Source organism: Myodes glareolus, chromosome 9 (assembly GCF_982192425.1).
Source record: "Myodes glareolus chromosome 9, mMyoGla1.1, whole genome shotgun sequence".
In the NCBI taxonomy this organism is placed as follows: Eukaryota; Metazoa; Chordata; class Mammalia; order Rodentia; family Cricetidae; genus Myodes; species Myodes glareolus.
In genome coordinates this window covers 75513953-75538064 of record NC_142034.1, presented here as the reverse complement: position 1 = coordinate 75538064, position 24112 = coordinate 75513953, and the positions used below count along the sequence as shown (strand labels likewise).

Below are 24112 nucleotides of genomic sequence, written 5' to 3'. Positions count from 1 at the left end.
GTCTGATTAGACTGGGGTTTAACAGTTTTTTTCAAGAACATTTCATAGGCACCATGCAAAAACGCCACTAATTGAAATCTTCCACAAGGGATGAGTAATGACTAAGGCTTGGTTGGGAAAGTAACTGCCATGTTTCCATGGGAAAGCACCTTTGCCTAGAAACAGACTGGAACACATAGTTTATATGCTAATACATTGTGAGTGGTACAGTCTTATGAAATCAAATGAGAAGGAAAAACAGAAAAAAGGGAAAACTACAATGAAGTCCCTACCAAGCTTTCCAGGGCCTCACAGTATGGCTGAAGAGTAGAAACCCTCAAAGGTCCTGTGTAGCAGTCTCTTCACGGAGGAGACTTTCCGTGTAACAAAGGTCATGGAATGTTAATGCACTGGGACTTCTGAACAGAGTTCCTGGTAGTGGAATTCCAGCAGAATCGTATCTAGTATGTAGGGAAAGAATTGGAAGGGTTGTTTTCTAGTAGTTTGACTTTGAATAAACTGCAGGAAACAGTGACTGTTCTCTATTATCTATAGAGTTGTTTTCTGAGGCTTCGCAGCCTTTGCCTGACTTTGGCCACAAGCTGGTCCTGGCACACTTCAATGTCTTGCATTACTTGAATACTGCAAACAGTGCATGAGTAAAGCTGCAGGAGTGTGATGCTTTCCTTCCCAAGACATACAGGTTAGATTAGGGGCTTTATTATGAGGAATTTGTTTTACCCAAAAAACAACTTTTGTGTAACGATTACCAGATATGCTTCTGCACAGCAGTTCGAGGTTCATCGAGACTGTTCCTCCCCACAGCCACAGAGCCTGAATTACATTCTAGAGTGACCTTTCTTTGATTATCCCATGTAACTCAGAACATGGACAGTGACTGTTCCTGGCAAACCACTGGGGAAATGCAGAGCAACTATGCTTCCTGTGATACTGACCTGCTATTGCAGATCCAACCCTGGCAGGTGTAATGACAACCTTGCCAAAGGCCTATCATCTGAAGAGATCAGATGAAAATTGGTGGTGGTCGTGGTTATCCAGGAATCAGGACCAGTACCTTCCCCCAGCCTTCCCTGCTGGTCCCTTTCCTACAATTCTTTCTCCTCCTGCCACTATACAGTTCTAGTTGTAGATGTATTTGTTTGTTTTTCGAGGCAGGGTTTCTCTGTGTGTCTCTGGCTGACCTAGAATTCACTCTGTAGAGGAGGCTGGCCTTGAACTCAGAGACCCATCTGCCTCCACCTCCTAAATGCTGGGGTTAATAGGTGTGTGGGCCACCATACCCGGATTGAACCCTAGTTTGCCATTTTATTGCTGTGATAAACACAACCAAAGAAACTTGGAGAGGAAAAGATTTATTTCAGCTTATCGAGAAAGGAACTGAAACAGAAGCCATGGACAAATACAACTTATTGACTTGCTCAGTTTGCTTTTTAATACAACCCAAACCCCACCTACCTATTCAGGTTGGTACCACCCCCAGTGGGCTGGGTCCTCCCATATCAGTCACTAATCAAGAAAATGCCTGTTGGTTTGTCTATAGGCCAGCATGATAGGGACATTTTTCTCAAATGAGGTTTCTCTTTTCCCAGATGACTCTAAGTTGTGCCAAGGTAACAAAAAACTAACCAGCAGTGTTACCATGTGGCAATTTTTGAAAAACTAATGCAAGGAATGATGAAGTATGTTTTTGGGTTTTTTTTTTTTTTTTTGAGGGGGGAGGATTTCTAACCCCACAGGCTAGGCCAGTCTTTCAGGGCACATCTATCAGTCTGCAGTTCTACATATAATTGTGAGAAGCAGCATAGTGGCTAACAGTCACATAGAGGGTCTTGAAAAAGTCTGAGTAAGTCCTGGCTATGGAGCTCTGTTGAAGTTGTACAAAGTATCTGTAACTTGGTTTCACCATCTCTTAGTCAGCTGTTTTGTGCCTGGATTTATTTTTAAGTATTTTAGCTGACTTTCCATATTTTCTAACATCTCATCTGCTTTTAGAATTAACATTTTCTTTAACTGAGCTTCCATTTCTTCTAACTTCTAGCCAAGACCTGAAGTTCTCTCTTTCATGTCTTAATTTGTATACTTTCCTATTCAGCAAGTGAGGACATCTGGGCACAAAGAGGGGGTACAAGGTTTTGATGGCAGCATTTGATCTCCAGGCTGCATCGACTAAGGTGTGCTCTTATCCTCTTTGCCATAGCTCCTCCTGTACAGGATAGACTCCTGCATCCCCAGATTCTCTCATTTTCTAATGGGATGATGTATGTTGTTTTGTCCCGGGAACACCTATTTTCTATTTTCCATTATTCTACAAACTTGGCCCTCCTGGTTCAGATTTCTACAATGTGCAACTGATTTTCTAACATGTTTTTAGCTGTATTCTATTTTATAGCATTTTTTTTATTTCATTGGAAGCAGTAAAACTCACTCATATTTTAATTCCGGCCTAGAAATCCAGTTTTTTTTTTCCTCATAACTCGCCAAGTTAAATCTTCAGCATTTTATAACTCTTTTTTTTCTCCTCCTCTTTCTCGGTTTTGATTCCATAGCCTCTTCTTGGGAAAATTTCTACACAGTGAATCACCAGAACCAGAAGTGGTTCTTCCATGCCTGCTCCAGTCTCCTCTGTACCCAGGGCTGCTCACTCTTCCAGCTCTTCTCTGGATGTTACTGTGGTATTGTAGATCTGAGGAATGCAGAAAGGGATAAGACCAGGGTCCGTTATTTTGGGTGGATTTCAATATAGGCAAGGGAAAAAAGTATCACCCACACAGTGAAGCCTCAAGTAAAATGGCATTTAAGTTGGTAATAAAGTCTGATAACTTCATGAAATGGAAGACAGGGGACATCCAAGGCTGAAAGCAGCTGGGTCTCAAGTCTTTGGGCACTTCAGGTCAACAGTCTGTGGCCTCTTCCCTGAGATAAACTGCCTGACTTGTTTCCAATATTGACAAACCCTGGAAAAGGTACTCCCCGCCCCACCCCGTTCTCTCCAGCTGCAGCTGAGGAGCTCCGATCCATTTTATCTATTAGCCAGCTCTCTACTGAAATCCCAGATGTTCCTCAACCACTCAAAACAAAAAAGCCCAAAACATGTCAGAATGCAAGCAAAGAAGCTTGCTAAGCCTAATCATGATCTCAAATGGTTTGACTTTTTTAGCAGGGTCAGTCATCTGAAAATGCCAGCTCTTGACCAGTTCCTAGGACTAAATCCTAGTGGTCTTGGTCTCTCTCTCTCTCTCTCTCTCTCTCTCTCTCTCACACACACACACACACGCACAGTCACTTATCAGTGAGAACACTGTGAAGTGGCAGACACGTTGGTAGATTGAAGTGTTATGAAGCCTGTGGTCTCCTCACCCCACAAACTGGACTGCTGAGTCAATTTTACACTTTTCCATTGTTCTGAAGGAGTTTAGTGTTTGGTCTGAGAGGGACGATATGGTCAACATATTTGTCTCACAGTACGGATAAAAACAATGTGTCACACATCTAGCAAAGAACAGAGATTGCCCTGGGGAAGATGAGCAGATGTATTTCTCTATATCCTTAATAAACATTATTATTTAAAAACAATAACCACTTAAATGCTTTCAGTAAGTAAAAATGGTTATTCTGGCGTTAAAGAAACACTTCAAAATAGACAAAGGAATTACAACATTGTAAGTTAGTTGACATTTGTAGCATGAACTCTAATTGGTCTTAATAATACCTGGAGCCAGATATCGGAGTAAAAGCTGAAGGATCAGAGAAGCAGGCAGGCAGCCACTAGAGAGTTCTTACCTCTACCAATGCTCAGACAAAAGGGGCGATCCTGTCTCTACAAAACCTCAGATTGCATCTCAACTCCTGTCTCCTCCTACCTTATATTCCTCTTTCCACCCAGCTATATCACTCCTGTCTCAAACTCCCTGGTGCTGGGACTAAAGGCATGGGATCCCAAGTGCTGGGATCACCTTTATGTAAGCGGTTTCTCTTTTAGACAGTTTCAATCTCAGGTCACCCAGGGTGACCTTGAACTCAGAGATCCACCTGCCTTAGTCTCCCAAGTGCTGGGATTAAAGGTGTGTGCCACCACTGGCGGCCTCTCTAGTTAACTAGTGGTTTAGCTCTGCACTCTGATCGTCAGGCAAACTTTATTTGTTAGATCACAAACAAAACATCACTACAGACATCGTTTTCTCCAAAGTTCTGATGTTTTAGAGAGGCAGAGGGAAGGGATTTGGTCAGGGTACATGATGCACTGGTCACTGGAATCTGAATCAAGCTCTTGAACTTGAGAATCAGAACCAGTTTGGAATTTAAAAAGCACAACTATTCCCAGTTGAGTATGGTTGTACTTGAAGCAAAGGATGTATTTCTCACACTAATACTCACACTAACTGAATAAGGTAAAGGACTTTCATTATTCTTATTGTAAATATGAGAAAATAGAGGTACAAAAAGTTCTAGTAACTTTTCCACATATCACAGTTGATTGTTGACAACAATGGAATAAAACAAAAACCAGACTCCTGAGATTAAAGGGTATTTTGTATCCGGGAAAATAAGCAGTACAATCTGAAACTCTAAGTCTGGTACTTCAAAGAATAGTTTATTTAAAACGATTTTTAATTTATGTGTGTGAATGTTTTGTCTGAATGCACAGAAGTGCACTATACATACATACATGACTGACTGGTGGCCCAAAGGTCAAAAGAGGGTAAGCGATCCCCTACAACAGGAGTCACAGATGATCTTAAGGCACCATGTGGGTGCTGATAACTGAATTCAAGTCCTCTGAGCCCTATCTCCAGCCTCAAGTGGTTCTTTTAAAACAGGTGGCACTTGATAGAGGCAAAATCATGTGAACAGGTGTCACAGATTTGGTTAGTTACCCTAATTGTAAGACTGGGGTAGGCTCTAACAAGTCTGCAACCTCCGTTATGTTTCTGTCGCTGTAGGAGACCGTAGCTGGGGATCCGACCTGTGGATATTCGGTTACTAGTTATAAAGAGCTCAGCATAGGGCGTGTTCAATAAACAGTAACCGGGAGCTTTCCATCCTCTCGGGAAGGTCCTACCTCAGTCAGCGATGCAGTGGGAAATAGCGATACATGAAATAAAACTTTTTCTGGCACTGCTACCCAGGAAATTCAGCTCGGTAACAGGTTTGTGCTAACAGGCCTGTGGTTTACTTGGCATAAGCCACTTCAACCAGGCCGTTGCTAGGCGACCTTCCGGCGGTGGGATAGAGGCAGGGCAGCCTGCGCAGGTTCCGCCTCCACTTCCCGCCCAAGTTCCCTCCCCCTCGGGCCGTCGGAGCGTCAACTTGCGCGACTGGCCGAAGCCCGGCGGCGCATGCGCGCTACTTCCCGCGCCGCGCGGAGTGACGCACGCTCCGGCTCTAGGCCTCAGCCTCCGCCCCGCCCCCCGGCGTACGGCTCCCGCCCCGAGCCCCGGGCTACGTCCTCACTGGATGCTTCTCCAACGCCTCGTCCTCCCTCGCCAACAATGTAGAACTGGCTCAAGCGTGCCACCTCCCTTGCTCCCGTGGCGGCGGCGGCGGTGATGATGGGCCGGCGAGGGCCAGGCCAATGGGCGGGATGTGAGGAGGCAGCGGTTGCCCGGGACCTACTTCCGGAGGACGGGCGGAAGTGGCTGCGGTGCCTGGCGGGAGGGGGGGGAGAGGAGCGCGAGGGGAGGGCCGGGCCACAGGGGGTCGAGGGGGTGGGGCCTGCTGGCGGCTGGGACCCGGCCCCGGCCTGGAGCTGGAGCTGGGAGGGCCGAGGCTCCCAGCCGGGATCAGATGGGCGGGGTCCAGGTAAGGAGCCCGCGCGCCGAGGGACCGAGTCGCAGGCGCGGCGGAAGCGAGGGTTCGGAGTGCTGGGAGGGTCTCCGTGTCACCGTGCCGTGGGAACGCCGAGCGCCCAGCGCCGTGTTCGGAAGGGAAGGGTGGGAGGAGTTAAGTTCTTAGTGGGGGGGTGTCCTGTGTCCGCCACGCCCCTACAGGAAGAGGGGTGCGTGCCTGTGCGCGCGTGTGTCCGTCTGTCTGTAAAACTCACAGAGGGTAGGGGCACCAAGGAGGGCTCCCAGACTGAGAAATTGGGGCTTCTGCCAGCAGGACTGAGGCCTCTGATAGTCCAGAAGAGTGCTCTCGGGAGTGGCCCTGGGAAGGAGTTTGAAAGAAATTGGGAATTACATCCTTGGCATAGTTTCGGAAGCGGTGGGGGAGGTGAGGGTTGCAGGGGATGCATGTGGAAGGTGCCAGCATCTAGGTCTGGGTAGGATTCAGTCCCCATTGACAGGAGGTAGGAGATTAAAACACTGAACCCCTGGAGAAGCTTGAGAGATAGGATTAGTGAGTGGTGTTTTAGAGCGTGGGACCTTATTTTCTGTATTTTTTAGAGGACCGTCTTTCCACACTGACAGTACTTTTGGTTGCATTTCTGTACTGAGTAGAGTTAGGACCCAAGCACACATACACGCATGCTCAGAATGATGGGGATACAGTTTGTGCATGAAGTATGTACTTTTTGTGCAAATTGTGTGGAGTCGTTAAGGAAGAGCGTTTGTTGGCTGAACACGGTAAAGGACTATAGTCAACATGGTGGTCTCAGAAATCCACGTGGGCATTATTAGATTGGAGAGTATCATAATATTTAAATGTTCCACAGGTTCCCAGAGAAAGCCACCTGGGCCATGTCGATGTTAAAGCCTGTTTCTTCTTCTGAGCCCCAGCAGAACACAAGTGGACCAGTGGATGATTTCTCTTACCTGAGCAAGAGATGGCATAATACCTGGAATCTGCCTACCACGAGCCTCTGAGCTTTAGAAGCCAGCTGGATGAAGGGATGCCATAACCGCCTGGGAGGGACACGGAAATCAGCAGTGGGGGGGGAGGGGCCTGGACACACCCCTTCCCCCCCAGACTCCTCCCGGTCAGGGTCCACCCGGCCATGGACTTTGGACCTGGATAAGTGGAGAGAAGCTGTACTTTGGCTGATCTGATTCAGTTTTGAAAATGGAGTTTTAAGTGGGGGGCTTGATGATCTCCAGGGGAGCAACTGAGAGAAGAAAAGAAAGGTAAGGTTCTTCCTCCTTTCTCACTTGGTGCCATGCTGTTGCTGTGCAGGAGATGGGAATGGGGACAGTCTGGGAAGGCAGCCATGTCTGAAGTCAGGGCACCTCCTGTGCACTGATGAAAACGAACCCTTATTCTTGATGGTACACAGGAAGCATCACCTCTCCCTCACTCTGTCAAGGGGCAGATCTGTCCCTAGCTTGTCCCTCACTGAGGCTACAGCAGATAGCTGGTAAAGGATTTGAGTGCTTGCAATTGTGAGCTCAGATCGGTGAGGTGAGGTGAGGTCAAGGAGAACATGCAAGGAAATCGGGCTGCAGGGCTGTTGGATTAGGTGCCTTTAAAGGCCTTTCTACTAGTGAGCTAATAGGATTTCAGACCAGTCTGGACTGACCGAAATAGATTACTCACTCTGGCAGAGGCAGACTGCTTGGTTTTGGGAATCTATTAACAGGATAAGACTTTAAGGGAGGGGTAGAGAAGGAGCTGGAGTAGGAAATGGCTAGATAACTTCCTAAATTGTCTCTCTGCCTTTTTCCCAAGTAAGGAAGCTGAGGTCTTGAACCCACATGGAAAGAACAGAAACAGCTTGAGTTTGGGGAGCAGTAAAAGTTGTGGTCTAGCTCCGACTTTCCTGTTCAGTGTGCAGCCTTCTGTTAATCACCTTCTGTGCTGTTCTCGTCACACCAGACGATACTTGACTCAGGTTCCTACTAGGGACAAATGGAATAAGTTTGCATTTTGAAAGACCTTGTTCATATAAGACAGCCACATCAATTTTACTTGATTTCTTGTTTATTGTAATACATAGAAAAGCTCTGGATGAAAGTTCTGTTCTTTTATTGAATGAGCATGCCTGCCAGAGCCTTAAGCAGATATCTTTGTTTTTCGAGACAGGGTTTCTCTGTGTAGCAGCCCTGACTGTCCTGGAACTCTCTTTGTGGACCGGGCTGTCCACAAACTCACAGAGACCCCTACCTCTGCCTCCTGAGTACTGGGATTAAAGGTGTGCGCCACCACTGCCAGCCTTAGCAGACATCTTATTTAAAGGCCTGCCTGGCGTTTATTTCATCATGTTATGTAAAAGGTGAACAGTTTTAGGAAAGCTTAACTCAAGGGATCCTGTTGATGCTGCATTGGCTCTGATGGCTCTCCACTCAGCTTTGCAGCAACTTCCTCTTGGGGAAGTTTTAAGTCTCAAGGGTCAGTGAGAAGACCTAACCCAATTTCTTGGAGTGGGTGCTGAACCTTTTTTCCGCTCTCAGATCCTTGTCTGCTCTTTCAGGTGGCTCCAAACTGACATCTCTTGGGCTTTTATTTATCTTCACATTGATCATAACCCAAGCAAGTTTGTTATTAGCTGTCTTTGTACCTGCCTGCTCCTTCTTTGAAAATTTCCCTACAACAAGGTGCCTGCTTTTCCTAGTGATGATAAACAGCAAAGAGCAAGGGACGCACGCACAGCATCTGCATCTGCGGCAGCAGCGTGTGGTGGCAAGGGCTAGGGTCATGAAGCCTGTAAGTCAGTTACAGAGGGACCTCACATCCACTGAAAACAATGCCTGTTCTTCCTTGCCATAGAAGTCCTAGTCTTTCCTCAGTGGCCTGAAGGCTGGGCAGTCCAGCCTGAGTAGGTCTTCTGGCTCTGAACTGTTGTTTCTCTTGTCTGCAGCTTGTCACGCCCCCCTTAGAGGCCAGGCTGCTGTATATGTATGAGTCTCAGTGTTGGTGTGTCATCTTCCCCAACTCTACTGAACAGGTGCATAGTTACCAATCTTTGCTTATACACAGGAATCACAGTGATCTCTTTATGGCTATGCAATCCCAAGATGCCTCCTGAGCCACCTGCAGGGCATGGTGTGTTCTGGAACTTTCCTTATCCTACATGGAGTGCCTACAGCACCCCAAGTACTGAGGAGAGTTGCATTGCATTGACAAGTGTTCATGTCAGTCAAAGCTGTTATCTAGCTTACCTCACTCTAAGGAAGCCCTTGGGGATTGTTTTCTTTGTTTGAGGAGGAGCTATAGAAGCCCTGAGCAGGAAGAGCTCACCTAAGGGGTGTGGCATATGCATATGCTTAACACTTGTGCAGTTGAGTGCTGAGTTGCCTTACAGCAGCCTCCAGGGAGAGAGAGAGAAACTCGGTGCCCTGACAGCCTCCCTGGTAAGTCATTTCCTCTTTAGTGTGAGCTAGAGTCTTTGACCTGCCAGAGCACTAGGTCTCCCATCCCCTGCTGATTCCTCTGCTAGACATTTTTCTCAAACTTTTTCACAGGGCTAGCAGATTGCTAGGGTACCACACTCAAATGTTTAACAAGACTCTTAGCCGGGAGGTTTTACACTGAATTTATTTAGACCTTCCTTTATTCTAAAAGGAATTGGAGGTGGCTAATGAAAAGATTTCGTAGGCATTGCTTAGTGGTCTGTTGTTAACGAGCTGAGTTGCTGTATCGTTCTGTGGTTTGGGGCAGACATGTTAGGAGGAATGATAAAGGAAACTGAAACACGAGTTTAACACTTCCGTTTTGCTCCTCTTATGTTTTTAAGTAAAAATCTGTCACCAATTCAGAGCCTGAATCCTTCCCAAACTGCAAGCACTTTGGGGTATTCAGGCTATAGTTTATAAGGGGCGGGCAAGTTCCTGGATTATTTTTTACTTTCCTTGTTAGGTTTTTTTTTGGGGGGGGGGTACTAGTAGAGTAGGCAGGCAAGCGTATTACCTTTTAATTCTCTGTTATCCTGAGACTAGATCTTCCTGTTTTTCCATTTGCACATAATCTGATCCCAGGCTCATCCCCAGAGTCTCGACACCCAGCTCCTGTTTCTTCAATTCTTCCCCAGTGCAACCTCTACCAAGGCTTCATTACTGATACATTCTTGCTGCTTGGACCAAATGCTATCTATTACTCCTGTTTAAAAACTCATCCCATCTCAACTCCGAGTTCCTGTCTTGGAGTGGGGTAGGCTTCTTGTGTTTGGGGAACATCTTGGAATATAAGCAAAGAACTGCAAAGATGGACATGGTGGTCAGTTGTGTTCTCCCCACCTGTTTCCTGTCTGCCTTAGAAGGCCTGGGCTGCTCAGTCTTCCCATCTTCAGGACCCATTATGTGTTTTATCCAGGATGGTGATTTTAGCTACTTATATTTTGGATCTATGGACTAGTTTCCGAACTTTTTATACTTATAGAGAAGTTACACTTAGTTGTTTTTCTTAACACTTTGACACTAAGTGTGAGGGCTGTAAGCTCCTTTATTACTTTTTATGGAAAGTAAGAAGAGGACCAAGGTGTAGAAAAACAGTGGCACTCTCTTGGCACATGCATGGGCTTGAGTTTCCTGTCACAGTCTTTGCAGTCAGCTAAACTGGAAATGGTGGGCATTCACTCATCACACCCACACCCAGTCCACTCCACTGGCGGGTCAGCCCTTTCCTGTACTTCAGGGCAGGATTCCAACTGCTGCTATCAAGATTTCTCTGCTGTCCCACCGTGTTCCTGTCACATGGGCACAGAGCCATCCCAGCAGTTCTCAAGGACACGTGGGTGCTAGTTTTGGAAGCTGGAATGCCTAAATCTAAAATCTGGCTAGGACTTATGACTTGACAGAAAATGTATACTTAACACAAAGCCTCAGACTTGTCTGTAGAATGGGGATGATGATGGGAGAGTGTACAGAGAGGTCAGGAGAACAGACTTGAAGGGAAGGGTGACTCTATGCCTAGTGACTCCTTAGAATTTTAACTCCTCGCCTGCCTAAGGAGCCCTAAGAGTCCCGGACAGCGGTCTCTGTAGTGTCACTCACTGAGCAGCCTGTGGTTACCTGCTCCCCAGTCTTAGGTGTAAGAGATGGGTGGTGGGAGCCCAGGGTTATGCGAAGGGTCAGGTACAACAGGTTGTGGGAGGGTGAGGTTGTGGTAGAGGTGAGTGGACAGTAGGGATTCCCAGATACCTCTCTGAATTTCAAAATGGCCCAGCCCTTGAAATCTGGCTTGCTCTGAGTGGTCCATTACCCAGGACTCAGACCTCAGAAGGTGCTCCAGGGCCACTGCTGACACCTAGGTCAGGCCCTGAAGTTCCTGGTTTGCTTTTCCCCTCCCCTTTCTCAGACTGCTTGAGGCTCTGACTGAGGCATTCTTTGCTGAGCACGTAGGTCCCCCGGGGTTCTGATGAGTGCTTGTCTCCGCCCTCCTCAAACTCCCTCCAAGTTTCTTTTACTTTAAAACACTAAGGAATCCATCCATCCATCCATCCCCCCCCCCCCCGTCACTTTTAAAATTACTACAAAAGCCTCTGATTGATTCCTTCCCTCCTTTGGGCTTAGGTCTTACACTGCACAGGCCTATCTCTGGTTTCCCCACCCACAGAAGAAAAAAAAAACCAGAAAGAATCAAAATGACTGGCTCTGGCTTGCCTTGGGACAGCAGGTGTTTCCTCCCCTGCTTCCCTTTTTGCACCTAGTACTTGTTGCTTGCACGCACTGCACTTACCCCTCGTCTTTCTCCAGCTCGAACTCTACAGCTTTCCTGGTTTGGGTATAGGCAGTAGTTCCCAGGCTCTTCGGGTTGGTTTTGATGAACGCTCTACTCCACCAAGTCCGCACCCCTCAAAGTCGGTATAGCTCTAGACTCATGGGATGGGCTGGATTAAGGGACACTCTTGGGGAAAGTAGTCTGTACTGGACAAGGCTGAGGGTGTGAGTGGGATCCGCATCTACACTGAGAGTTGTGACTAGGGAAAGGGCCCCAAACAAGCATCTCTTCTACCACTGCCTTTCGAAGTTGGGAGATTCGGGGAAACCAGCTGTTGAGGTCTTGACTGGTGATCAGGAAGTCAGCAGAAGAGGCAGGCCCCGGAAGGAGGGGCCAGCACGGACTCACCCGTGGTAGGGCGGGGACCAACAGAGGGGGCTGTGGGAGCCCCGCCCCGCCCTCCCGGGGAAGGGCCACGTTGCCCGCTGGCAGGGCCCGGCGGGCGGCCGCAGGAAGACCGGCGAGACGGGACGCGGCCGCTCCAACGCTGGGTCTCGCCGGTCCGGAGCGAGCCCTGGTCCGGGCAGGAAGAGTTGGGAGTATCTGGTGAGTTGGGTCGGCGGATGCCGGCGTCCACAGTCCCAGGAGGGCAGGAAGCTCGGCGGAGGGAGGCCGCGCGGCCAGGGGAGTCGGGTCTGAGTCCCGAGTACGACCGAAAGCCCGGGCTGTTGAAGCGGGGAGCGTGGCGGGCCCACCCGGGGCTGCGCAGCGCTCAGTCTCCCCCGCGCGGGGAAGTGGGAACTTCACGCTCAGCGGCAGGATTCCTGGCCTTTAGCTGGGTGGGGGGGGCGGCTTCTCCGGGAGGAGCTGTTGTGAAACTCGGCTGGAGGGCACTGCGACTGCGGGTCGGGGAGAGGTGGGGTCGCCTTGAGGGAGCAGGGGACTGGAATAGAAAGTGGGCTTTCTCCAAGCCTCATCCGAGTCTAGGCTTCATAAGTTACTAGGGCTTGTTTTTGCTCAGCCATAAGGAAAATTGACTCAATATTGAAATATGTAAATTGGCAAGAAAACTTTTCCCTGACCTCTTTGCTAATGTGTGTGGAATGGGGGCCCCCAAGAAGTGCAGAGCCCCCATTTTACGAAATGTTCAGAGGGACTGGCTCACCCAGTTGTCTCTATGGAAGAGTGGCCTTAGACTGAAGCCTCATTTTCGTTAACCCTTGCTATTGCAATGGCTTTCGTGCTTAAGAATATCGTTGGCCCGCATTATTGTCTGCCTATTTTAATACTATCAAGACTGGAGAATTCTTGATTCTGGGGTCTTCCCATATTCAATCATTACTACTTGATCTTTTTTTGTTTTGTTTTGTTTAGTTTTCGAGACAGGGATTCTCTGTAGTTTTGGAGCTTGTCCTGGAACTAGCTCTTGTAGACCAGGCTGGCCTTGAACTCACAGAGATCCGCCTGCCTCTGCCTCCCGAGTGCTGGGATTGAAGGCGTCACCGCCTGACTGACTACTTGATCTTTTAGTGTGGAGATCGCTAATAATGGCATTGCATCCCTGCTTCTGTTTCTCAGAAGGTTCCATCACGGTGTTCAAACTCCGTGGCAGTTGCAACAGGTTAAACTAATTTTCTGCTTAGGACATCAGGATGTCCTTGTAGAAAATTGTCATTGTTATCCAGACATCAGGGACCTTGGAGATGACCAAAGTCAACTTGTCTGTTTACAGATGAGGAACTGATACAATGGTTCATAAGGTTACTGGTTCAGGGGCTTTTGGGGCTTGCTATTGCTGGGCTGTGGGACTTTCATGCTTTTACTGTACCAGCATTGTATTTCTCTCTCACCTTTTCCCCCAGGTCTTACCCTCTACACCCTTGAATTATTTAGCATATCTACTCTGACTCCTTTTCAGTTCTTCCTTCCCTGTTATGGAGCCTGGTACCTTATATAGAGTAAAACAACCAGTAAATAGTTCACTTAGATAGCCACTGTCTGTGATGTGTTGTTCTTGCTCTGGATTTTTTAAGCTGTGCTTTTTAAAATAGTGGGCAAGGCAGAAAGAAATAGGAGGGACAGTTCAGTAACATTCCTTCCATCTTGATACTTAAAAGCTAGGTATAACATTTGCTTTACTGATCCTGGTTGGAAGTTGACCGTTTGCTGTTTACTTGTCGCTTAGGGAACACCTTTGGCAGAGAGGGAGCAGGCATGGATGGATGGAATCAACGTTAGAGGCTAGATGCGGTAGTGCAAGCTTGTCATAGCAGAACTATACCTGCTGTCTTGGAGCCCTTGGAAAGGACACATGATGGTGTTCCAGCCAGCTCTCCAGCTACTGTCCCAGTTTATGTCAATGTGTTAAGAGAATGACCATCTACAGGAGCCTAGCCCTCAGCATGTGAGTCTTCCAGCCCAAGGCCCTGACAGATGACCGAGACAGGTCCTTCCCTCTGCCCCATTTTCTAATTCTTCAATTATTGACATTGGGTGAAGGAATAAATGATTGTTACAGTTTTAAGCCAATAAGTTAAGTAATTTATTATATACCAAAAACTACTGATAAGAAATGATGAGAGTAGAGCAGTCTTTAAAGTCTGGGCTGGGGACCTGAGTGGAGGTAGGGAGGAGCATCCACCCTGCTTATCAGAGATTGTGTTCCATTTTCTCATTATTTAAGTACTGACTGCTGTAACGAATCACCCCAAACTTAGTGACCTTTCTTGTTGCAGTCAGATATAGCTGGTTCCTTTCCATTCTTAGTGGTTAGTTCTAGCAGTGAGCGGGAATGCTAGCTGAGCTTGTCAGCCGGAACACCTTGAATGTCCTGTCTTGCTATGCAGCCCAGATTAGTCTTGAACTTTCGGCATTTCCTTGCCTCTGTCTCCTGAGTGCTGAGACACTACAGGTGTGCTTCATCATACCCAGCCGTCTTGTCTTTTAGGGATAGCTTACAGTCATAGGTCGCCTCAGAATCACAGGGAAGGTATGTGGACCCTCCCCTATGGAGGACGAAGAGCCATCATTTTGAATGAAGAGCTTCCAAAAGGGGAGATGTGGCAGTTCTCTGTGGAAAGTTCAGTTCTTCACTTTTGCTGCTGTTTTCATCTTCATTCTCTATGGTTTCGTTAATAGCACAAGTGGTCCTTCACACAGCCTTCAAGACTTCACCTGACCAAGCACTGTAGCAGGTGTAGAGGACATAGAACCTCTTTTCCTAAGGAGTGGGATAAGAGCTAAGGAAGGGATGATCTCAGATTCTCTTACAACGTTGTGGAGAGAGTGCGGATTAAGAGTAGTCATAGGGAGGTTTGGTTGTATCTGTCTGGGATGTTTCATACGCCTAGAGAATGTGAATGTTTTTAGGTGGAGTGCTGGTAACAGCACTTCAGGAGCAAAGACACCAGTGTGCGGAAGCAGTTACTGGGGAAGGACCTAGGCCTAAGGCTCTTGTGGGATCCGTGTCATTCATGGTAGAAATGAGATTACAGAAGGATGCCCATCAGTTGTGAAGCCCATTTCTGTTGTTGGGGGGCTGCCCCCAAACTCCCAAATAAATCACACCTGGAGGCTTATTTTTTTTTTCTTATGAATTCCTGGGCTTAGCTTTGTTTATTTCTAACCAGCTTTTCTTAACTTAGATGATTCTGTCTACGTTTTGCCTCTGGACTTTTATCTTTATTCTGTATACCTTTCTTTACTTCTTACTCCATGGCTTGCTCTGTAGCCAGGTGGCTGCCCCCTGGTATCCTCTTCTTTTCTTACTCCTCCTTTTTCTTCCCAGATTTCTCCCATTCTCTCTGTTTGCCAGCCCCGCCTATCCTTTCTCCTGCCTTGCTATTGACCGTTAAGATCTTTATTAGAACAATCAGATGTTTTAGACAGGCAGAGTAACACAACTTCACAGAGTTAAACTAATGCAACATAAAAGAATACAGTACACCTTTGTATCATTAAAACAAATGATCCGCAACATAAGCAAACTTGACATGCTTTTGTCAAACTAAGGAGTTTGAATTTCTTCTGTGTGGGCAGTGGCAGCCTCTTTTAATTTGAATGTGTCCAAGTATCTCCTTTAGAGAGACCACAGGTAGGTCACTTCAGGTGGGGAGCTACATCGGGGATTCTAGATTAAAACAGTATTCATAGTAGGGAAAGAAAACAGGTTAAAGGGGTTGAGGGCTTGAAATAAGAATGGCGATGAATGGGGAACTATTTCAACCCTTGGCATAAATCTGAAGCTTTTAGGTCTAGCCATGCTTCTGAAGTTAGAATCTAGTACGGAGTGGGGAGTTGTTCATGAGCCCTCTCCCCTAACCGAGGAGCTGTTGACAGCCGCTGACTTCGGGAGGAGAAAGAATGAATTTTCTTTAAAGGTGTGACTGCTGCTAGGTCATCCATGTTCCAGTGGATGGCTCCATACCCATGAGTCTATGGGCGGCACAAATGGGAGTGCAAAACAAGAGGAGTTAAAGGGTGGATTTGGACCTTGAGTGTCTGTCTGTGTGCGTGAGAGAGAGAGAGAGAGAGAGAGAGAGAGAGAGAGAGAGACTATGATCAAAATATTACTGTATGGCATTCTCAAAAAACATTGATTTTGTGCACTTACTCTAAGAACAGTGCATGATAATCCACTATGTTCATTTCTGTAGACACTCAAGTGTCATTGTGTAGACACTCAAGTGGGGTGGAGAATATAAACAGCCTCATATTAGATTAGATCCCATGCCACTAAATGAGGAGCTGTGAGATTTTCTTGTCGAATGAATTTAGGATACTGTTTGTTGGTGCATTTTGGATTGGAAATAGCAGTGGAGGGATTGTGCATATGTGTGGTGTCCACACTGAAGACACTTAGGTTACATGCACATTTGCTTGCTGAAGTTTGTAGTTTGGCAGTGCTTGGAGCTGATCCAATCCTTGTGTTGCCTTTTGCTGGTTTCACTGGTGTGAACAGTGATAGGGAGGTGGACTATCATGATCTGAAGACATCAAAGATAGCGACATTTATTTTGTTTATAGCTATCGCTGTTCTAAATGCGCTGTGGGTTGTCTCATCTAATTCTTAAAGCAGCATACTGAAGTATTCCATGATGGTTTTCATCTTAGAGGTGATAAAATTGAGTCTTAGAGATGTAGAAAAATGCAGGATGATGCCAAGCATTGCTTCGTGGCTGTCTGACTTTATACCTGTCTGCTATGTCCTTCGTATGGTCCTGAAAGGACTCAGGAGCTTGTCCACCCTGCCAGCCAAGGTCTGAATTGGATCATACCTCTGACATGGCAGCTGCTGTAGAGGGCATCACTCGTGGTCAGTGTGTGTTCATGGAAAAAAGGCTGAGCATGCCTTCTGTCTGTGCTTGTAGTACCTCAGTCCGTGCCCTAATGAGCTAGTATCTGAAAGGCTATTGCCTGAATGAGTTCCCACAACAAGAATTGTGCTCTTCCTGGCAAAACAAACAAGTGCTGTTGAAGAGTTCATATGGAAGGGCTGGGAAGGAGGGCAGGAAGGAACCAAGAGCCTGAGAGAGGTTTTCCCGTGAGCCATCCAGTCACTCAAAATGTTTGTAGACTTGCTAAAAATCCTGCTGACAGGTAATCCTGACTTACTTTGATCTGCATGCTAGTGGGTGCATCGACATCTAGAGAAAATGAAAAGTCGTTTGAAGGTGATTTCTTGAGGTTTTGCCACCAGCCGGAAAACTTGTAGGTAGGTTTGAGGTTTGAAGTGTCTCATTGACAATTCAAGGACAGTCCACTCCCCTATTCCAGAAGACAGCACTTAAGTTAATGAAGTTCTGTCTCTTTGTCTTTCTCCCATCCTTTTGTATTAAAGACCTTTCCTGCTTAGACATTTGCTTAGAAAGCAGAAAGATACGGTACCCTGAAATCCTGGCCATTGGAATATAGGGAAAGTTTCAACATTGACCACATTTTGAAGGTGAGGAGTAAAGGAGAACCTTCAACTGGTACATCTCAATTCTCCCAAGAAACTAGTATAATGAAGTAGGGATGTATGCCACAACTGAGTGGAAATGACCTAAGGTTTCTGTGAATACTGGCATTCTAGGAACTGCGGGGACAGACGGGCTTGGGGCGACAGGACCCAGATCACAGGGCTGTAGAGAGTAGATCTGGAACCTAAGGTTTTGAGCTAGGATAGAGAATGGAGGTGTGAGTGCAGCGAAGGGCCAGTGAGACCATGGCCTGGCAGGAGCAGGTATGCAGTTGAGAGAGTCAATGTAAAACTAGTCAGTCAGCTTTGTTCCCCTTACTGAATGTGCCCAGCTGGGACAATAGCTAATGGATGAAGTTACTCAGATGGAGTCCACATTGCCTTATTTTATTTATTAAAGAAACTTTATTTAGAAACAGTTTTTACAAAAAAGTTTCAGGAATGAAAATGGCCCTCCAGAGTGACACACAGATACTCAGGTTCATGTGCTGTTGAGGGTGTTGAGGGTGTGCCCCATTCCGCCTGTGCGCTGTGCTGCTTCCTGTTCTGAGCTACTTGAGGGCAGCTGTCATGGACAAGCTGCCCTAAATATTTCAGTGTGTATTCCCTCAGAATTGGGGTGCTCTTTTGCATACCTTAATTAGATACCAGTTATTATAATATCTACTTTAACTTACTGTCTAGGTCAGTTTTACTTTGTATGATTAGTATCTTAAAATTTTTAAAAATTTTAGTTTTTGTATTTTATGTGAATAAGTGTTTTGCTTACTTCTACGTGTGCATTCATGGTATCTTCAAAGATTTAAAGGTGTCAAATCCCCTGGAACTGGAGTTGTGGATAGTTGTGAGCCACCTTGTGAATGCTGGTGTCTGAACCCTGGTCCCCTGCTAAAGCAACCACTGAGCCATCTTCAGCCTTTAGTGTCTTTTTTGTAAGAAGAGTTTTATTGACATATAATTGATATACAGTAAACCACATGTGTTTAAAAAGTACAGTTTGTTTTGATAAATATATCCATAAAACTATTACTGTAATCAACATGATAATCAAGACAATAAACATACCCACTCACCCCAAAATTTACTGGCGTAGTCCAGCCCCAGATTGAGAGCTTCAGTTCTTCAGTGGTCACTAACAGACTTGAGACAGGTTTTAATTTTTTTTTGTCAGTCTCATGAGTAATATTTAATTTGCATTTTGCTTATGCTTGAAGTTGAACATTTTCTGATATGTGTAAGGACTATATGTGTTTCTTATGAGCTACCCTTATTGGCTCATTTTCCATAGAATTGTTTGCCTTTTTTTTTCTCTCTTATTTGAAGTCTTCCCCTAGTGTGATATTGTATCTGTGATTGGTGCTGCAGAACTGCTCAGTCCATTTTCTTTCCTTGTGTTGTTTCTACCCAGGTAAAAGTCTTTCAAGTAAGGAAAACATCAGTTTGCTTTTGTTGCACCAAGAGTCAAACCTAGAAAGCCTTCCTCAGCACCCATATTTTCCTCCTAGACTTTAGTTGTTGGTTTGCTTGTTTTGTTTTTAATTTGTTTGAATTTCTGGTGCACTTGGAAATTATCCATATATAGATGTAATTTTATACCTACATTTTTCCAAATTCCTGTGTAATAGTTACAGTCTTGTTCTATTTCATTGGATAGTCTACTTATTTATTACACATCTAATTGCAGACTTTTAGTAATTATTATTTTGATACCTCCTTGAACAAGTCCCTCCACCACTCTTTTTTGCAAATATTCCTGTGTTTTTCTCCATATAAAAGCAGATTTATTGAATTTTTAATAGTCCAGTGTGATTCAAGTAAAGGGATGTTGAAGTATTTTACTTTTTTAGGAATTGTAATTTTGTTTCATATGGGCTTTTGAATGATTAAGTTTATCTTTAAATATTTGTTTTCGTAGATTTTGCGTAGGATTTTTATCTCTATTCTTCTAATTACTAATTTTTGTGGTTATGAAGGCCATTGCTCACTAGTATGTTAGTGATTTTTGCCATTGACTGCTGTGTAGCCCTTTCTAGAAACCTGCACAGCATTAGCAAACAGATAGTTTTGCTTCAGTCTTCAGTTGTTTCACTTGTATTGGCTGACTAATAACCACTGAGACTGTGGGCAGCATGATTTTTAAGATTAATGTAATTACTATTTTCTTCTTCTTTTTCTTCTTGTTGTTTGTTTTGTTTTGTTTTGTTTTGTTTTCCCAGACAGGGTTTCTCTATGTAACCCTGGCTGTTTAGACCAGGCTGGCCTCAAACTCAAGAGATCTGCCTGCCCTTGCTTCCCAGCTGCTGGAGTTAAAGGCATGTGCTGCCACATCCAACCCCTCTTCTATTTTCAAGTTGTTGTTTTGTTGTTGGTATGTTATCACAATGCTATCAGCAGGAGCTGAGTAATGCTCCCTTGTATATCTGTAGCACATTTTGTGTGTCTGTTGGTCTGTCACCAACACTGAGACTGATTCCGTAACTTGAATATTGTAGGCAGTGCCTCCATAAACACGAGTGTTGTTGGCAGCCTGACGTTATTTCTGACATCATTGTATTAAACAGAATAACTAAACACAGAAACACAAACATTTTCCTTCATTGTGTTTCCTTACTAAGTCAGGTGTGATATTTGGTTTTTTTAAAAATCAATAATTTCAGGGTAGTTTGACTTGAGGAATGGGGGTTAAATGGTCTTACCTCTCCCTCTTTCTGAACTAGACTCTGGCTGAAAGACAGAACATGAGATCTGGCTGGTAGGGAACCAGGAGTGACTGACTGACTGTTCCTTCCTTCCTTTCTTCCTCCCTCCCTCCCTCTCTCCCTCCCTCCCTCTCTCCCTCTCTCCTTTCCTACCCCCTCTCTCCCTTCCCCACTGTCATCATTCTCTGCCTCCTTGTCAAACTAACACTGTTTTCTGAGGACTGTTTTCTCATTTTGAAGTGGTAGAGCATGCTGTCCTGATCCTGCAGTCAACCTCCTTGCTTCCCTTTTTCCTTAGTTACTCCCTGTGCCCATCCTCTCCTCTGTGGCATGTGGAATTATACATACTTGAGGTAACAGTTGATTTTTTTTCTCTCCTCTCTTTAGGTTCATGACTTCTTCCTAATCTCAGCGCAGAAGAATCAACCCTTAGATTGGGGAAGTGAGCCAGGCAAGGCAAAGGCAGCCTTGAGCCCTCCCCTTGCCTGCCCTCCCCTGTGGGGGCCAGGATGCTGAAGAAGCAGTCTGCAGGGCTTGTGCTTTGGGGTGCTATTATCTTTGTGGGCTGGAATGCCCTACTGCTCCTCTTCTTCTGGACACGCCCAGCACCTGGCAGGCTACCCTCAGACAGTGCTCTTGATGACGACCCTGCCAGCCTCTCCCGTGAGGTGATCCGCCTGGCTGAGGATGCTGAGGTGGAGTTGGAGCGGCAGCGGGGACTGTTGCAGCAAATCAGGGATCATCATGCTTTGTGGAACCTGAGGTGGAAAGTGCCCACTGTGGCCCCTCCAGCCTGGCCCCGTGTGCCTGTGACCCCCTCACCAGCTGTGATCCCCATCCTGGTCATTGCCTGTGACCGCAGCACTGTCCGGCGCTGCCTGGATAAGCTGTTACACTATCGGCCTTCAGCTGAGCGTTTCCCCATCATTGTCAGCCAGGACTGTGGGCACGAGGAGACAGCACAGGTTATTGCTTCCTATGGCAGTGCTATCACACACATCCGTCAGCCAGACCTGAGTAACATTGCTGTACAGCCAGACCACCGCAAGTTCCAGGGTTACTACAAGATCGCCAGGCACTACCGCTGGGCACTGGGTCAGATCTTCAACAAGTTCAAGTTCCCAGCAGTTGTAGTCGTGGAGGATGATCTGGAGGTGGCACCAGACTTCTTTGAGTACTTCCAGGCCACCTATCCACTGCTGAGAACAGACCCCTCCCTTTGGTGTGTGTCTGCTTGGAATGACAACGGCAAAGAGCAGATGGTAGACTCAAGCAAACCTGAGCTGCTCTATCGAACAGACTTTTTTCCTGGCCTAGGCTGGCTGCTGTTGGCTGAGTTGTGGGCAGAGCTGGAACCCAAGTGGCCCAAGGCCTTCTGGGACGACTGGATGCGCAGACCTGAGCAACGGAAGGGGCGGGCCTGTATTCGGCCAGAAATTTCAAGAACGATGACCTTTGGCCGCAAGGGTGTGAGCCATGGGCAGTTCTTTGACCAGCATCTTAAGTTCATCAAGCTGAACCAGCAGTTCGTGCCCTTCACCCAGCTGGACTTGTCATACCTGCAGCAGGAGGCCTATGACCGGGATTTCCTTGCCCGTGTCTATGGTGCCCCCCAGCTGCAGGTGGAGAAAGTGAGGACCAATGATCAGAAGGAACTGGGGGAGGTGCGGGTACAGTACACTAGCAGAGACAGCTTCAAGGCCTTTGCTAAGGCCCTGGGTGTCATGGATGACCTCAAGTCCGGTGTCCCCAGGGCTGGCTATCGGGGCATTGTCACTTTCCAGTTCCGGGGCCGGCGTGTCCATCTGGCACCCCCACAGACCTGGGGTGGCTATGATCCTAGCTGGAATTAGCACCTGCCTTTCCCCGCTGGGTCTCCTTGGCATACCATGAGCTGAGACAGGCCTGCAGTCCCTGGGCTATACCATCCTGTCAGTGTTTCCCTCTTGGGTCTATAATCTTTCTATTTCTGTGCCCCCCCCCCCAGTGGCATTCTAGTGCAAAAACCATGATGAGGGTTATACTCCTGTTATCAGGAGAACTATTGTGTGGTGTATTTGGTGATACAGAAACCACTGTGTGGTATGGGGAGGCTTGGGCTTGTTGGGGCTAGGGCGTTCTCTCGAAGGGCATCTGCAGAGAGCTTGGCAGCTCTAGCTCTCTTGACCAGGCCTATTGACCCTGACCTGACTTCTGTCAGAACATGAACCCACCTTATATACCTATTCCCCCTTTCTTCACCTTTCCCCAGTGTGGGGCTAGGTTATGGAAGAAGGAATGGGTTTGTGGCCAAATGAGACTAACCAAAGGGGCTTCACTCTCAGGGTCAGATTGGCATTGTTGGGGTGCCAGGGCCGCTGCCTCCTGGCCTCTCTTCCTGCTGACTCTCTGGTGTTCTTCTCCTGCAGCACAGCAGCTTGTGGTTGGGAGATGGGAGGTGGAAAGGGAGCGATTTCTGTGCTAGGGCCAGCTGTTGGGGGAGCCTGTACTTGGGCACCCCTGCTTTCTGGAAGTCAGTCCCCTCTGTGTCCGTTAGGAGGAGTTGGTGCCAGCCTGGTGGGAGACAGTGGACTGACTTCTGTGCCTCTTTCCCCCTGGGGTTTGGTGTAGAGGCTCCTCCCTGGGGGCTGGCTCCTGGTGGCCATCTCAGAGCAAAGTATCCCAGGACATCTCTGGCCCCAAACCAGCTTCTGTCCTGCCTTCCTAAGCATTCCCACATCTCCCCCCGCCAAGCTGCAGGTAGCAGGTTGGAGAGAAATTTGTGTGTTTTTGTTTGTTGCCTGACCTTAGTTTCATGGAAGAAAATGAAATCTACAGAATTATTTTCAAAAATAAAGTAAAGGCTGAATTGTCTGAATTTCCTGTCTGTGTCCTAGGAAAGGAGGTAAAAGGGGTGGGGGGACAGAGGGAGTGAAGTCTACAGGAAGAGCTAGGCAGGTAAGAGAGCATGAGGACACTTGAAGGACAGAAAGAGAAAATAGGGTAGGTGTGACTGGGGGGAGGACAAGGGACAGCTGAGGAGGGGACCAGGTGGGGTAGCCAGGCTGACTTGTGGGGAGGGCTCCAGGCTGCAGGCCTGCTGTTAATCTTCAAGTTGGTTAAGTGGGTCTGGGAGTGGTCTGCAGAAAGCATGGCCTCTCAACCCTCCTAGGCTGTCTTGTGGCATGTGCCCTTGGCTCACTCAGGCAGTGTCTACTGGGCACCTCAGCAAGGTGCCCTTGAGTCCAGGGTTTGCGGATATAGGGCAGGCTATACAGTGGCACTTGAGACTCCCGATTGTGGCCTCAGTGACAGCCAGAGCACATTTGTCCCACCCTCAGTGTTTACTGAGACTCCACCCATATCAGTCAGTGCCCTCCGAAAAAGTTTCATTCCCTGCTAATGTGTGTGTGTGCATGCGCACATGGGGGCATGCGTGTTCATGTATGTGTAGATACACATGTGCACTTTTATGGAGTCCAAAGGTCAACCTCATGTCACTCCTCAAAATACTGTCTATGTTACTCTCCCGCTAGCAGAGAACTTACCCATTATGCTAGGCTGGTGGCCAGTGAGCCCCAGGGGTGCACCAGTCCACCTCCCCGGTGCTGCGACAACTGGCCTTTTTACATGGGTTCCAGGAGTTCACCCCAGGTCCTCTTGTACAGCAAGTTATTTATTAGCTGAGCTACCTCCCCAGTCCAAATTTTTTACAAAGCAATTATTTAAAAACCTGGATCTTAACTGACTGACAGTCAAATTTGGATCTGGCCAGTTTTGGTAGAGATCACTGGATAAAGCTCTGTCCAGAAGGGAAGAAGTAGGAGCTAGTGACTGGTTTTGGGCTCAGGAGTGCAGGCTAAAACGATGGACTCTTCACTCGTCTTCAACTTTTACATTGGTTGTGTCTCCCCTTGATGCTCTGAGATGAATTATTTAACACTGA

The 24112-nt window shown here is 46.9% G+C and overlaps 1 protein-coding gene and 1 long non-coding RNA gene across 6 annotated transcripts; one reads left to right on the top strand and one right to left on the bottom strand.

The window, feature by feature from the left end:
- Positions 1 to 1336: 1336 nt before the first annotated feature.
- Positions 1337 to 5689, bottom strand: LOC125401498 (uncharacterized). The gene is made up of 2 exons (XR_015003566.2): positions 5452 to 5689; positions 1337 to 2683 (listed from the first exon to the last, which is right to left on the bottom strand). It is a non-coding gene; the product is annotated as an uncharacterized LOC125401498 (long non-coding RNA).
- A 4-nt stretch (positions 5690 to 5693) lies between these two features.
- Mgat1 (alpha-1,3-mannosyl-glycoprotein 2-beta-N-acetylglucosaminyltransferase) lies at positions 5694 to 23044 on the top strand. Of its 5 annotated transcripts, none has more exons than XM_048435896.3 (3): positions 5694 to 5799; positions 6653 to 7061; positions 20575 to 23044. In XM_048435896.3, exon 3 carries the CDS (start codon positions 20697 to 20699, stop codon positions 22038 to 22040), a length of 1344 nt encoding a protein of 447 aa, XP_048291853.1. In that variant the 5' UTR covers positions 5694 to 5799; positions 6653 to 7061; positions 20575 to 20696; the 3' UTR covers positions 22041 to 23044. The 5 variants fall into 5 exon arrangements, with proteins under 5 accessions (XP_048291853.1, XP_048291856.1, XP_085551010.1 ...); XM_048435899.3 differs by having other exon boundaries at positions 5729 to 5799; positions 6720 to 7061; XM_085694884.2 differs by lacking the exon at positions 5694 to 5799 and adding an exon at positions 6028 to 6045.
- The last annotated feature ends 1068 nt before the right edge of the window (positions 23045 to 24112 follow it).